We start from the raw sequence: 15,215 nt of genomic DNA on the forward strand, positions 1-15,215 counted from the left end.
GGCGTGGTTTGCTCATTATCAACCATTCCATTGGTCCTAAGGAGAAATCTCCACCCAGCCAGGGAACCATGCCATGCAAGGCTCCCGAGTGGCGCAGAGGTCTTAGGCACTGCATCTCAGTGCAAGAGGCGTCACTATAGTCCCTGGTTCGATTCCAGGCTGTATCACATCTGGCTGTGATTGGGAGTCCCATAGGGCAGAGCACAATTGGTTTGGCCGGGGTAGGCCGTCATTGTAAATAAGAATTTGTTCTTAACGGACTTGCCTAGTTAAACAAAGGTGAAATAAATGTAAAACCATTTTTTTTTTACTCACCAAGGGTTTGAATAAATTGTGTTACTACTCGGCTGTTCGACATGACTGCAAAAATCACCTTGCGTAATAACTAATTATTATTTGTAGATCAGTCAGTCAGTCACAATTTACCCAGAATGCATCACATATTTGACGTTCTTGACCCGTTGGGTCCCCAGAACCAGGAATTTGAGTAAATTGTCCATTTGGGTAAATTGTAACTACCCAGAACCAGGGTTGAGGAACACTGGGCTGGCTAGAGTGTCATTATCTCTCATGCCTCATACTACACTTCACCAAGCAGCATTCCGGGTATGTGTAAATGTACTTGGCGAATAAAAGTAATTCTGACAGTTTTCATACCCACCTGAGCACTTCTCCATCCCTCATCATCCTCTTGAACCGCTCGCGGTACCGCACGGCCCGCACCTCCCGTATCCTCCGCCTCAAGTTCATAAAGCGGTAATGGGGGTTGATTTCGTCCATCGTTTACCTGAGGACAGAGACATGAACCACGAGGTGCTTATCCCTTACGCTCATATCATTTTTTACAGAGACCGCTTCATATGAATAGCAGGCTCCACGCACGGAATATGGACTCGGAGGTGGTCGGTGTGTTGCGCCGGCATTGTTTGGGTCAGTTGGATCAAAATCAAACTGAAAATGAAATGCCCGGCAAAAGTAGCAAGCTTGGGTGAGGGTGTCTAATAATAACATATTTAATGTACGGTTTAATACCTACTTAATACACTAGCTAGCTATATACCTACCAATGCATGACACATAGCTAAATGAACGAGCTACAGTTGCCAACTGCATAGCTAACGTTTTAACAGCAGGGCTGTATTCATTCCGCCGATACTGTTGCAAAACGTTTCTTAAACGGAACGCAACGGGGAGGTACTTACCGAAACGTTTTGCAACTGTTTGGACTAATAATAACGCCACTGGGAAATAGCTAGCTGGCTGGCTATGATGCTAGCTATCCACATCAAGCACTTAGCGACTTCACACACAGGAAGAACATAGTTCCGTACGTAGCATATCGTCTCACACGTCCGGGAACTTTTTATTTATTTATTTATAAAACACACAAAAAAGTTGCCCACCTTGCCGTTAGCCTACTATCTTTCAAGTGGCCGCAGTCGTTTTTGTTTACACATTTCCAGTACGTCGAGCTCCATCAAAACAAATTCCGCAGAGTTCAAATGGCGCCTTCTGATGACATCATTTACTTTCTAGAAAATGTACGGTTCCGGGTAAATTTCGAGCTCTTGCATCAGCAATCTAAATAAACTACTCTTTATTGTAGCTGTTTAATTAATATTATGGGTAGACTATATGACAGGGGAAAGAATATTTCCGTGGTACTAAGTTCTGATAACATGTAGTGGGCATGTTGGTAGTTTACTTTTCAAAGAGCATGATCATCAAAATTGACTAGGCTCTTGACCATGAACATTTGTATTAGCCTATACTGTGTGTGGTATGGAGGATGAGTGAGTGAGATAGAGAATTTGAGGTGACAGTAAAATAATAAATGACAAATTATGGGACAGAGGCATGTGTAAGGAGAAATTCTGAGTTCTGTGGGGGGTACTTCTAGTTAGGTGTGGAAAGGGAGGGTTTCCATAGGTAAAATCATCCATAGATTCTGGCACATTGCTTGGAACATTTTCGATTGTGAGATGTGTGAACCAAATAGAGTTCATATGGTGAACTGCCAACAAATTGTTTCTTTACATATTTGTTGCCAGATTGGCTTTAGCATCAAACAGCATTCTTTAAAAAAAATAACATATTTTTTTCAATAAGTAATTTTTTTAGAGGTGGTCTTCCCACTCAAAGTCATTCACTAGTCCATTATCATGACACACACACAGAGGAATGTGTTTCCTGTGATGGAAGAAATAATCATGTGGGTGACTCCATGCCAGCGTAGGCTTTCTGGTACTTTGAAGGATATCACCAATTGTATACCCCAAAATTGACATTATAGGTCATTAACTAATCACAGACCTCCATTAGGATTGGGCAGCAGCGTAGCCCTAAGTGGTTAGAGCATTGGACTAGCAACCGGAAGGTTGCGAGTTCAAACCCCCGAGCTGACAATCTGTCGTTCTGCCCCTGAACAGGCAGTTAACCCACTGTTCCCAGGCCGTCATTGAAAATAAGAATGTGTGGTTAAATAAAGGTTAAAACATTTTTTTTAAGGATTGCACATTCAGCAAATCACCAGCAGAAGGAGTTCCTTTTGAATCAATTTCCATTCACTGTTAATAAAATGTATCATACTTTTAGAATTAGCAGAGAACACACACTGGAAGTTTAATGTATTTGTAGAGTATATTGTTCTAACAATATGTCATAAAATGAACAAAATCTAAATGTTTAACATGATTACTGTTGGAAAATGTCCAGATTAATTATCAGGCTTCTTCATCCTACAATAGCCATCAAAGTACAGATTACAAGGGTTATTCTCAGTTTCTATAGGCCTACACAGAAGGTGACACTCAATCCCACAAATATGTTTTCTATAAAGTAATGTTCTCTTGTCCCACCTTGTCATTTGAATAAATGGGTCAGTAATCCTTGCTCGTAAAACACATACATCAAATGTATTACTGGTGGGAAAACAATCATGCTGAATATGAAACAGGAAAAGTAGGACATTCATGATGGGGTTAGGTAGGGCTAACCCTATTTCACCAGCTGGCCCTGGTAAAGGAGAGGTGTGTCAGAGACAAGGGGAAGTGGGGGTGTGCTCAGCAATTTGAAAATGAGAGGGGAGACTAATATTTCTCTCTCCCGCTTTCCTTCCCCCACCCTCTCTCTCTACCTTTTGGCTCTTTAAAAGCTGCTGTCTCTGGTGTCTGTCTGCTTCATTATCGCTCTGTCATAGTTGGATGGGATTCCTATCCACTCTGCCTTGCATCTCCCAACCCATAACTGGAACTGAGCTGAATAAGAACAAACCTCAGACAACAGCCTACCTGGCATTGAAACAAATAGGAACCTCCTGGACTATTACTTACTTGTTGTTGTTTGACAACGTGTATCTTGTGGGAAACATGCTTCTGTACCCTGACCTTCTGGCCCTACTGTTCCTCCAGCTTGCGCTCTCCAGCCCATGGACACTAGCCTCCCGGCTGCCTCCTCTCAGTGGAGGGAATCCCTTCAGTAAGGGCTCCCAGGTGGCCAGGGCCCCCACACAGAGGCAGCAGTCTGGAAAGCTCAGCACCACTGTCCTGGCTCTGGGGGAGCCCTGTGGGGTCTACACTCTAAGCTGTGCCCGTGGACTCCGCTGCACCCCACCACTGGGGTACCCCAGCCCCCTCCAGGCCCTGCTGCAGGGCAGGGGAGTCTGCAGCAATGCCAGTGGGCCCAGTCCTTCTGAGAGGCCCCAGCCCACAGGTAAGCACCTACTACAGCAGAGAGGGAGACACCACTTAGTTACATGTATCTGATGGGGTGGAGGAGGTGTTATGTAAACTAAAAGCAATGGTAAATTTAGCCTCTGAAGACAGTTCACACGACCTAGTTATATATAGCCTGTAATACTAGTTAATAATAATAATAATTGGACTGTGGAAGTAGAACATTAGTGAATCAGAAGTAAGCTTCAGAGAAGTACAGCTAGGATGTAATGGAGCACACAATTGACAGTAGTTTACATTGTGGAGGCAGGACTAAGTCTTAGTATGAGGACTCCAAACTCAACCATAAGACTTAAAATGTATTTAAAATAGATCTGTTCAGACTCCATAAGAAATTAATTTGTTTTGGGTATGGGAAATTATCTTCACTTAAATAATAAAAAATGACGTGATGTTAAACTCAAATCAGCAGCAGCTAGTACTTTAACTCTACAACAGGGCTCTCCAACCCTGTTCCTGGAAAGCTACTCTCCTGTACGTTTTCAATCCAACCTCAGTTGTAACTCCACTAATTCAGGATGGTAGCTCTCCAAGAACAGGGTTGGAGAGCCCTGCTCTACAACCTGTTGTGCCAATCTGTGAACAGGATATGCAACTCTAGCTACTGGTTTGTCTCTGTCACTGCATTCATCTCAGTAATCAATCAGTTACTATGCTAAAGCTGCTGTCATGTATTTTCCCAGCCACACACCCAACACCCAGTGAAGACCTGGAGAAGGTAAAATCCATTGTATTTACTTACAGATGGATGTTAGGAGGATTGTGTTGAGCAATATAATTGAACAACAATAGAACAAGCAATGTGGTAGTGTTTAAAAAAATAATAGTAATGAAACTCTTTCTCTCTTCTCTCTAGGCTCCATGCCGTAGGCTGCTTAACACTGTACTTAAAGGTCTGCAGCCCCTGGTCTTCCAGTCAGACTGTGCTGATATATATATGCCCAACTGTGACAAGCATGGTTTCTTCAGAAAGAAGCAGGTAGGTTTATAAGCAAACAGTATTTGTAGCAGAGGTGGTTCACCGAATCATGCTTGCTTGCATGATGAGTATAATATTGCCTAAACAGGAGCTCAATGGGCTAACTCAATCTTGAGTTGTAAGCTGGGCTCGATAGACTATGACTTTGCCTGGTCAGTAACGTGTGTGTGTGTGTAGTTGTGTAGTTGTGTCCTATACAACAATTCACATCTCAAATATGCTTTATTACTGTGTGTGCCCTCTGGCAGTGTCGGTCGTCTCGGGGCATGCATCGCGGCCACTGCTGGTGTGTGGACAAGAGTGGCATACCAACCCCATCGCACACAAGCCCAGAGGGCACCCTGATCTGTGACAACGCATGAAAGGGCACTGTCCAGCCCACCCTATCCTGCAGTCTGGAATATGGGCCATAGGGTGAGGATCGAGAGGAAAAAAAGTAGAGCAAGATGAGAATAAAAGAGAGGGATAGAAAAGGAGGAAAAGCGAGGGATGGAGGAGGAAGCACTTCCCAAAGTGCTTTACACTAAATGGCTGATACAAGCCAAAGGTTGCGTACCACATGGCACCCTATTCCCTAAGTAGTGCACTATTTAGGGAATAAGGTGCCATTTGGGACACAGACAAATTCACCAACAACACTACTACCTACTAGGGTTGGGCTAAATTCGAATTGAAGGCAGTCAATTCAGGAAAATGATTTAATTTAAAATCCATACATTTACATATTTTTTTACATGAATAACTTCTACTTTTCAGTTTGGGAAGTCATTGAAAATACATTCACTTTTTTTTTTAGATTATTCAATTGTAATTTTAGTTTACTTCCTGGATTGACTGCCTTAAATTCTAATTGAGACCAACCATGCTACCTACAAGCACAATCCTTCCAATTCCATTTCTCATGGTCATTCTCTTTATCCATCCTGTTAGTTTGGTCTCACAGCACCCTCTAGTGATGAGTTATGATGCAATACAGACCAGAAACAGATGATTTACCAAGTACATTTGTGAGTGTAGACTAGATGGGTATGGAATTGCTATGCACTTTGTTATCATTTCAAAATCGGTACTCTGTGCTATGACGCAGAGTTGTGAGTTCATCTTAGAATCTAACTCAAAGTTGGTAGGCCTGTAGTAAACTACATACCCAATTCCATTTACCCACTTTTTTCCTGGCCTAGTGATGAGGCTTGTCTCTGATGATGTATCCACTGTCTCTCTTATAACTCTGAAACTATGCTCTGAAATCTGACATTATTCTGATGTTTAAACTCCAGGGTCAAGCACCACTAGAACACCTCCAACCTTTTTACTGACATTGCAGCAGACAAATTTTAATACTATAAGATAGTCTTTTGTAAACATACAGTACCAGTCAAATGATAGGACACACCTAATCATTCCAGGGTTTTTCTTTATTTTTACTATTTTCTACATTGTAGAATAATAGTGAAGACATGAAGACAACACTATGAAATAACACATATGGAATCATGTAGTAAACAAAAAAGTAGTAGTAAATCAAAATATATTTTATATTTGAGACTCTTGGTGACAGCTTTGCACACTCATGGCATTATCTCAACCAGCTTCATGAAGTAGTTACCTGGAATGCATTCCAATGAACAGGTGTGCTTTGTTAAAAGTTAAATAGTGGAATTTCTTTCCTTCTTAATGCGTTTGTGCCAATCCGTTGTGTTGTGACAAGGTAGGGGTGGTATACAGAAGATAGCCCTATTTGGTAAAAGACTGTGTCCATATTATGGCAAGAACAGCTCAAATAAGCAAAGAGAAACCACAGTCCATTATTACTTTAAGACATGAAAGTCAGTTAATCTGGAAAGTGTTAAGAACTTTGAAAGCTTCTTCAAGTGCAGTCGCAAAAACCATCAAGCGCTATGATGAAATTGGTTCTCTCAAGATAAATTCATTAGAGTTAACTGCACCTCAGATTGCAGCCAAAATAAACGCTTCACAAGAATTCAAGTAACAGACACATCCCAACATGAACTGTTCAGAGGAGACTGCACGAACCAGGACTTCATGGTCGAATTGCTGCAAAGAAACCACTATTAAAGGACACCAATACGTTTAAAAAAAAGACTTGCTTGGGCCAAGAAACACGAGCAGTGGACATTAGACCGGTGAAAATCTGTCCTTTGGTCTGATGAGTCCAAATGTTTTGATTGTTGGTTCCAACCGCCATGTCTTTGTGAGACTCAGAGTAAGTGAACGGATGATCTCCGCATGTGTGGTTCCCACCGTGAAGCATGGAGGAAGAGGTGTGATGGTGTGGAGGTGCTTTGCTGGTGACACTATCTGTGATTTAGAATTCATGGCGCACTTAACCAGCATGGCTACCAGCATTCTGCAGCAATACGCCATCCCATCTGGTTTGCACTTAGTAGGACTATCATTTGTTTTCAACAGGACAATGACCCAATACACCCCCAGGCTGTGTAAGGGCTATTTGACCAAGAAGGAGAGTGATGTAGTGCTGCATCAGATGACCTGACCTCCACCTCAACCCAATTGAGATCATTTGGGATGAGTTGGACCGCAGAGTGAAGGAAAAAGCAGTCAACAAGTGCTCAGCATATATGGGAACTCCTTCAAGACTGTTGGAAAAGCATTCCAGGTGAAGCTGGTTGAGAGAATGCTAAGCGTGTGCAAAGCTGTCATCAAGGCAAAGGGTGGCTACTTTGAAGAATCTAAAATATTTTTTGATTGGTTTAACACTTTTCTGGTTACTACATGATTCCATATGTGTTATTTCATAGTTTTGATGTCTTCAATATTATTATTTAGAAAATAGTAAAAATAAAGAAAAACCCTTGAATGAGTAGGTGTGTCCAAACTTTTGACTGGTACTGTATATACATTAAAAGCTGATGTATTTAATTTAATTCACAGTATGTATTTTTTAAATAATAAGTTTACATTTTATTTAAGGTTTTTGTATTGGGCATGACAAAACATTTTATTTTGTACTGTACCCACTGAACATGATATTTTATTGTATGTAATTATTTATGTTGACCATTTTTAATATAAGTAAATGTGATATTTTATCATTGAAAGTCTGAGTGGAAGCACACTAAAAGCAAACCGATGTTGATGGGTAAATATGCAAGTCTCAGATGTCTGCTGAAGATGACCTGCTTTATAATACAAGTTTGAGAGGTTCCATGTGAGCCTCATAACAGCATTCGGTCTACAGTTCAACAAAAACCTGTCTGTGACTGAAAATAACCTTGCTATGGTTGTAGTGGCTGGGCTGTGTGCCCTTAATCCAGAAATATTTCTCATATGACCAGACTCTCAGAGTTGGTTCTCAGAGTTGGTATGCTCTTCAAAGCTTTTTTAAAAAAAGGGAAAATAATGTACCTGTCACGCCCTGGTCTAAGTATTTTGTGTTTTTCTTCATGTATTGGGTCAGGCCAGGGTGTGGCATGGAGTTTTTGTATTGTGGTGTGTTTTGTCTTGGGGTTTTGGTGTGTATGTATTTGGGATTGTAGCTAGTGGGGTTATCTAGCAAAGTCTATGGCTGTCTGGAGTGGTTCTCAATCAGAGGCAGGTGCTTATCGTTGTCTCTGATTGGGAACCATATTTAGGCAGCCATATTCTTTGAGTTTGTGGTGGGTGATTGTCCTTAGTGTCCTTGTTCCTGTCGCTATGTTAGTTTACACTAGTATAGGCTGTTTCGGTTTTCATTACGTTAAGTTTGTTGTTTTGTAGTGCATTTGTATTGATTCGAGTTTTACGTTTTCATTAAACATGGATCGCATCTACACGCTGCGTTTTGGTCCGACTCTCCTTCACCACACTTAGAAAACCGTTACAGTACCATCCAAAAACACAATCTGGGACTTATAATAAAGACACAGAATACACAGGTTCTCCAAACAACAGACAGGAATAATAAATCAATTAGTTGGCATGTACAACTTTATATACAGATGGACACAGTATACAAATACACACAAACAAAGACTGTTTTGTTCCATTTCCACAAATTGAATTAGGAAGGACGACCTGAACTCATTTACAGAGCATTCAGAAAGTATTCAGACCCTTTGACTTTTTTCACATTTTGTTTGGTTACAGCCTTATTCTAAAATTGATTAAGTTACTTTCCCCTCATCACTCTACACACAATTCCCCATAATGACAAAGCAAAAACAGGTTTGTAGATATTTTTGCAAAACAGGATGCACCTGAGCTCAATTTTGAGTCTCATAGCAAAGGGTCTGAATACTTATGTAAATGTGATATAAGATTATTTTATTTTATACATTTGCAAAAAATTATCGAAAAACCTGTTTTCACTTTGACATTATGGGGTATTGTGTGTAGATTGATGAGTAAAAAATTATTTAATACATTTCAGAATAAGGCTGTAACGTAACAAAATGTGGAAAAAGTTAAGGGGTCAGAATACTTTCCGAATACACTAACTCTACTCCATTTGTCCAGAATAAGGTTAGAATTGCAATTACATTTGAATCTTAGAGAAGTGGGAACATGTACAGTCTCATTGGTGTAATTTAAGTCCTATTCTAGCCTTTAAGATAATAATATATCCTAGGTCGGCAACAATATGGAACAATTGATAGTGATATACAAATCTAAGGCAATTTAATGAGACGTTAATTGTTTTGCTGCACTTGATGTGGGCGGAGCGCTAGCGCATAAATTATCGCACACCTGTTGTACTAGGCTGGACACAAGACACTGGGAAAATGATGCCAGATGTTGGCGAGTTTTTTTGATGTCATCTGAGGTTGTTTTTCTATTGGGTCAACAGAGTCAAACACTTAAATAAAAAGGCAAAGGGAGTGCAGCAAACCGGTGCACCAAGGTGAATTAATGTAAACAAAATAGTGTTGCAACCCATTCAGATTATTGTTTACTTAAACGGCGCAATGACTTCTCCGGGTGCCAACTCGAGCCCTTTGAGTATCCTGGCTCCCAAAACGAAGACGAAGAAGAAACATTTTGTACAGCAGAAAGTGGAGGTGTTCCAATCCAGGGACCCTGTTCTAAGTGTCCTTATGTGGGGAGTCAATCACTCGGTACGTCAATGAAATTCATGTTTTTGTTGATATTATTATTATTAGTGTGTGTGTGTGTGTGTTCTAACAGTGTCCACTGTCTGCAGATTAATTACCTGGTCCAGGTGCCTGTCCATGTCATGCTTCTTCCTGATGACTTCAAAGCCAATACCAAAATCAAAGTCAACAACCATCTCTTCAACAAGTACTGTAGCCTACTCACTGCATTCAATGTTTGTCAAAGAGTAACTCTCAAGTGGAGAGTAAGTTAATCATCATGTAATCTGATTATAAATTCCCTTCTTGACTCATTCTGTTTTATTCAAACCTGTTGTATCTCCCCACAAACCAATTCGCTACTAATTGAATATTAAAAGATAGGTTTATCTATGTACAGTTGAAGTCGTAAGTTTACATACACCTTAGCCAAATACATTTAAACTCAGTTTTCACAATTCCTGACATTTAATCCTAGTAACAATTCCCTGTTTTAGGTCATTTAGGATTATCACTTTATTTTAAGAATGTGAAATGTCAGAATAATAGTAGAGTGATTTATTTCAGCTTTTATTTCTTTCATCACATTCCCAGTGGGTCAGAAGTTTACATACTCAATTAGTATTTGGTAGCATTGCCTTTAAAATGTTTAACTTGGGTCAAACGTCTCGGGTAACCTTCCACAAGCTTCCCACAATAAGTTGGGTGAATTTTGGCCCATTCCTCCTGACAGAACTGGTGTAACTGAGTCAGGTTTGTAGGCCTCCTTGCTTGCACACGCTTTTTCAGTTCTGCCTATAGGATTGAGGTCAGGGCTTTGTGATGGCCACTCCAATACCTTGACTTTGTTGTCCTTCAGTCCTTTTTGCCACAACTTTGGAAGTATGCTTGGCGTCATTGTCCATTTGGAAGACCCATTTGCCACAAAGCTTTAACTTTAACTGATGTCTTGAGATGTTGCTTCAATATATCCACATAATTTTCCTGCCTCATGATGCTATCTATTTTGTGAAGTGCACCAGTCCCTCCATCAGCAAATCACACCCACAACATGATGCTGCCATCCTCGTGCTTCACGGTTGTGATGGTGTTCTTCTGCTTGCAAGTCTCCCCCTTTTTCCTCCAAACATAATGATGGTCATTATGGCCAAACAGTTCTATTTTTGTTTCATTAGACCAGAGGACATTTCTCCAAAACGTACGATCTTTGTCCCCATGTGCAGTTGCAAACCGTAGTCTGGCTTTTTTATGGTGGTTTTGGAGCAGTGGCTTCTTCCTTGCTGAGTGGCATTTCAGGTTATATCGATATAGGACTCGTTTTACTGTGGATATAGATACTTTTGTACCTGTTTCCTCCACAATCTTCACAAGGTCCTTTGCTGTGTTTCTGGGATTGATTTGCACTTTTCGCACCACAGTACGTTCATCTCTAGGAGACAGAATGCGTCTCTTTCCTGAGTGGTATGACGGCTGTGTGGTCCCATGGTGTTTATAGTTGTGTACTATTGTTTGTACAGATGAACGTAGTACCTTCAGGCGTTTGTAAATTGCTCCCAAGGATGAACCAGACTTGTGGAGGTCAACAATTTTTTTCTGAGGTCTTGGCTGATTTCTTTTGATTTTCCCATAATATCAAGCAAAGAGGCACTGAGTTTGAAAGTAGGTCTTGAAATACATCCACAGGTACACCTTCAATTGACTCAAATTATGTCAATTAGCCTGTCAGAAGCTTCTAAAGCCATGACATCATTTTCTGGAACATTCCAAGCTGTCGAAAGGCACAGTCAACTTAGTGTATGTAAACTTCTGACCAACTGGAATTGTGATAGATTATTTCACTGTCTGTAAACAATTGTTGGAAAAATGAGTTTTGTCATGTACAAAGTAGATGTCCTAACCGAGTTGCCAAAACTATAGGTTGTTAACAAGAAATTTGTGGAGTGGTTGAAAAATGAGTTTTAATGACTCTAACCTAAGTGTATGTAAACTTCCGACTTCAACTGTATACATGGGACGGGACAAGACAAATAGATGTCCGACTGCTACACCATCTTGTAAATCAAGATGCCGTTAATGCACAAGATGAATATCACCAGGTCTGAATATCACCAGGTAACAACACTGAGTCTGCTTCTCATCTGGCACCCTTTTCCCTTTAGTACACAACTGTGCCACCGTGAGATTGCATAGCTGGTCCTGGAGACTGGAGAGCTGCAGGATGTTTAAGCTTTTGTTTGAACTAAGCATTAATACAGTGGATTCAATTTGTGATACCTTGATTATTTCAAGCAAGTGTGTTAGTGCTTGAGTGGAACAAAAGCCTGCACATCCTGTACAGTAGTTGACAACAAGAAATCTCATAAAGATGCAGGATCACACTTAAATTAATTAACATCATAGCAGCAGGCTGCTGCCTCAGTTCCTGGCCATGTACCAGGTGACTGTGGAGAGTGAGGACACCCACCTCATTGTTATGAGAAACATGTTCAGCTGCAGACTTGACGTCCACAGAAAGTACGACTTCAAGGTATCAATCGATCAATTTCATTATTTTATAAAGCCCTTTTTACATCAGTAGTTGTTACAGAGACCTATACACTCGCTCTTTGTTGTCACAAAGTCCTATACACGCGCTCTGACCAATCATGTTTAGGTTGTTTTGAGTGCAACCACATTTGTTTGTTTTTTCAACTCTAACTTAACGTGTTAGTCTAGGATGTTTAAAGCTGTTGATATGAGATCTGATAGTGGTTTGGACTCAGGATAAAGTTTGTCTACTTAAAATGTGGTTATATTGTGATTATGCTCTCACACAGACGGACCACTAGAGAGAACTCTAGTGTCCTTACCCATTCTGTCCAGTTGTTTTGCTCAGTTCCACCATAGATGGAATTACTGGCAGGTTTGTTGAAAATAGATTTGAATTGAGTCAGATTGTTTGAAGTAGTTTTGAGCCGTTGCTAACAGAATCTGTTCTTTTATCAGGGGTCCCTGGTGTCCCGTGAAGCCAGTTTCAAAGAGAAGGTAGGATCAGAGAAAAATCTCCTATTTATTTTCAAGAGTTAGTTGTGAGATTTTTCACTTTTAGTACATCAACTTACATTTCAGACAACTTGCCATCCTGCCTGTTACTTGAGCTTGAATGACTAAAGTATTTGATACAATGAGATAATGAAAAGCTGGCACCATGCACAGTGCCTTCAGAAACTATTCACACCCCTTGGCTTTTTCCACATTTTGTTCTGTTACAACCTGAATTTAAAATGGATTAATTTTAGATTGTGTCATTAACCTACACACAATACCACATAATGTCAAAGTGGATTTATGTTTAGACATTTTTACACATTCATTAAAAATGAAAAGCTGAAATGTCTTTCGTCAATAAGTATTCAACCCCTATGTTATGACAATCCTAAATAAGTTGAGTAAAAATGTGCTTAACAAGTCACATAATAAGTTGCATGGTCTGTGTGAAATAAGTGTTTAAAATCACTTTTTAATGACTACTTCATCATCTGAAAGGTCCTTCAGTCGAGCAGTGAATTTCAAGCACAGATTCAACCACGAAGACCAGGGAAGTTTTCCATTGCCTCGCAAAGGGCACCTATTGGTAGATGAGTATAAAAAAAAAAATTAAGCAGACATTGCATACCCCTTTTAGCATGGTGAAGTTATTAATTACATTTTGGATGGTGTATCAATGGAATCAGTCACTATAAAGATACACGCATCCTTCCTAACTCAGTTGCTGGAGAGGAAAGGAACCGCTCAAGGATTTCACCAGGAAACCAATGGTTACTTTAAAACAGTTAGAGTTCAATGACTTCGATAGGAGAAAACTGAGGATGGATCAATAACATTGTAGTTTCACAATAGTAACCTAAATGACAAAGTAAAGGAAGGAAGCCTGTACAGAATAAAAACATCCCAAATCATATATCCTGTTTGCAATAAGGAACTAAAATAAAACTGCAAAAAATGTGGCAAAGAAATTAACTTTGTCTTGAATACAAAGTGTTATGTTTTGGGCAACTCCGACACTACACTGAATACCACTTCATATTTTCAAGCACTATAAGTACACAAGGTGAGACCCAAATGCAAAGAAGGGGGCAGATGGTAGAGCTCCAATATTTTTTTGACCTTGTTTTAGGTTATCGTCCAGCTGAAAGGTGATTTTGTCATTTAAATTGGTTCTCTTGTTCACTTGCTCCCTCTCCCCTCTCTTTCATCATGTTGTCAGATTAGAGTTGCCAACGTGCAAAGATGCTGACTTCAGGAATAACATGCAGAAGGTTTATGTGAGTGAGAAGGAGAGGATCATGGACAAGCTCAACAGAGACGTGGAGGTGAGGGTCAGAGACAGGGCACAGCATCAGTACCACATTATGCATACGTGTTTATGCACATTATGCATAACCACTGATGTAAAAGTTACTTTATAAATACATTTGATTGATCTACTGTTTAAGATGTCTTCCCTATCTGAACATTTTTAATTTTCATCGTTGTTGGTTTATCAGTATCTGTACATGTTTTGATTTGTGTGATTCCTAGTCTGGAGCAGAAATCTCCACCGTTCACCCTGAGCAGTACGCCAAGAGGTTCCATGAGTTCATTGCTGAGATCTTTGCGTAGCTCATCAGAACACCGCTACAGAACCATAGCTGGCTCAATATGAAAACACTCCTTATTTACTACCTTGTTGTTATAATTCCTTAACTGACAAGTACTTTCGTATAGAGATAAAATATACCGTTTATGAAAGAGCTATTTATTTAATTGTATCCATCAATAAGTTTAAAAAGACTCTTAGTACTAACTTTGTCACCTATGGAACACAGAGAAACATGATCATCATCAGGTGCCTCGAGTTCTGGATTTCTGGAATTTTGGAGACAAATCAGTCCTATTCTCTGTTGAAGTCTGACAACAGGGTGTGTTTTAATGGCTTCTATGATGATGGCAAGGGAGAGAGCATTGTCTTTATGGCCTGCTCTTCCAGCTGATTCTCCGACCAGATGGAGGCACAAAAGGACAGAGTGGCTATTTTATGGACACACACTGGACTGGTATTTTAGAAAGACTGATTGATTTAAAGTCCTACTTCACTTGTACTTCCTTGCTTAAATCAAAACACATGGTGAAGAAATGCCTCCCCTCCAAAAAAATGTTATCACTGATGTATCTTAATATTTTTTTTGCAAATGTATTCAATGTTTGTTAAATCTATGTTTTAGTTTATCTATTAAATTGTCTGTAACATTTTCGGAAGTTGTGGCTCTATCCCATAAATTCAGATTTCCTTGTAGGCCTACAGTAAAAGATACAGTATTCCCAAAGTTCTCTAGAGGGAAATAGGTGTCCTGACCATCTCTAAGGGATGAACATGTTAATGCCTTCCAGCAAACCACCAAATCCCACACAGCAGGCAGTCACAGTGCAATC

General features: G+C 40.0%; 2 protein-coding genes across 6 annotated transcripts in view; one reads left to right on the forward strand and one right to left on the reverse strand.

The window, feature by feature from the left end:
- The window catches only part of LOC109882617 (SPRY domain-containing protein 3), an 82,660-nt gene extending 81,134 nt beyond the window's left edge, over nucleotides 1-1,526 (reverse strand). For 2 of the 5 annotated variants that reach the window (XM_031825308.1, XM_031825306.1), the window contains exons 1-2: nucleotides 1,404-1,526; nucleotides 662-787 (exon numbers count right to left, since the gene is read on the reverse strand). In XM_031825308.1, the coding sequence (XP_031681168.1) occupies nucleotides 662-780 (119 nt within the window). In that variant the 5' untranslated portion in view covers nucleotides 781-787; nucleotides 1,404-1,526. Of the gene's footprint in view, nucleotides 1-661; nucleotides 788-1,202; nucleotides 1,311-1,403 lie in introns of those variants that run through there. The other 3 variants (XM_031825310.1, XM_031825307.1, XM_031825309.1) reach the window with 3 other exon arrangements.
- Nucleotides 1,527-3,262: 1,736 nt separating this feature from the next.
- LOC109882610 (insulin-like growth factor-binding protein 6) lies at nucleotides 3,263-5,367 on the forward strand. Its single transcript, XM_020474704.2, has 4 exons — nucleotides 3,263-3,711; nucleotides 4,418-4,452; nucleotides 4,591-4,713; nucleotides 4,962-5,367. The coding sequence occupies exons 1-4, from the start codon at nucleotides 3,369-3,371 to the stop codon at nucleotides 5,073-5,075; spliced, it is 615 nt and encodes a 204-aa protein (XP_020330293.1). The 5' UTR covers nucleotides 3,263-3,368; the 3' UTR covers nucleotides 5,076-5,367.
- Nucleotides 5,368-15,215: the final 9,848 nt, after the last annotated feature.

The sequence above is a fragment of the Oncorhynchus kisutch genome, linkage group LG5 (assembly GCF_002021735.2).
Source record: "Oncorhynchus kisutch isolate 150728-3 linkage group LG5, Okis_V2, whole genome shotgun sequence".
NCBI lineage: Eukaryota > Metazoa > Chordata > Actinopteri > Salmoniformes > Salmonidae > Oncorhynchus > Oncorhynchus kisutch.

Excerpts from the sequence above, each read along its gene's own strand:
- LOC109882610 (XM_020474704.2), top strand. The coding sequence starts at position 3,369 with ATGCTTCTGTACCCTGACCTTCTGGCCCTACTGTTCCTCCAGCTTGCG. Across the intron at positions 3,712-4,417 it reads TGAGAGGCCCCAGCCCACAG|CCACACACCCAACACCCAGT; the intron begins GTAAGCACCTAC and ends GTATTTTCCCAG. Across the intron at positions 4,453-4,590 it reads CCAGTGAAGACCTGGAGAAG|GCTCCATGCCGTAGGCTGCT; the intron begins GTAAAATCCATT and ends TCTTCTCTCTAG.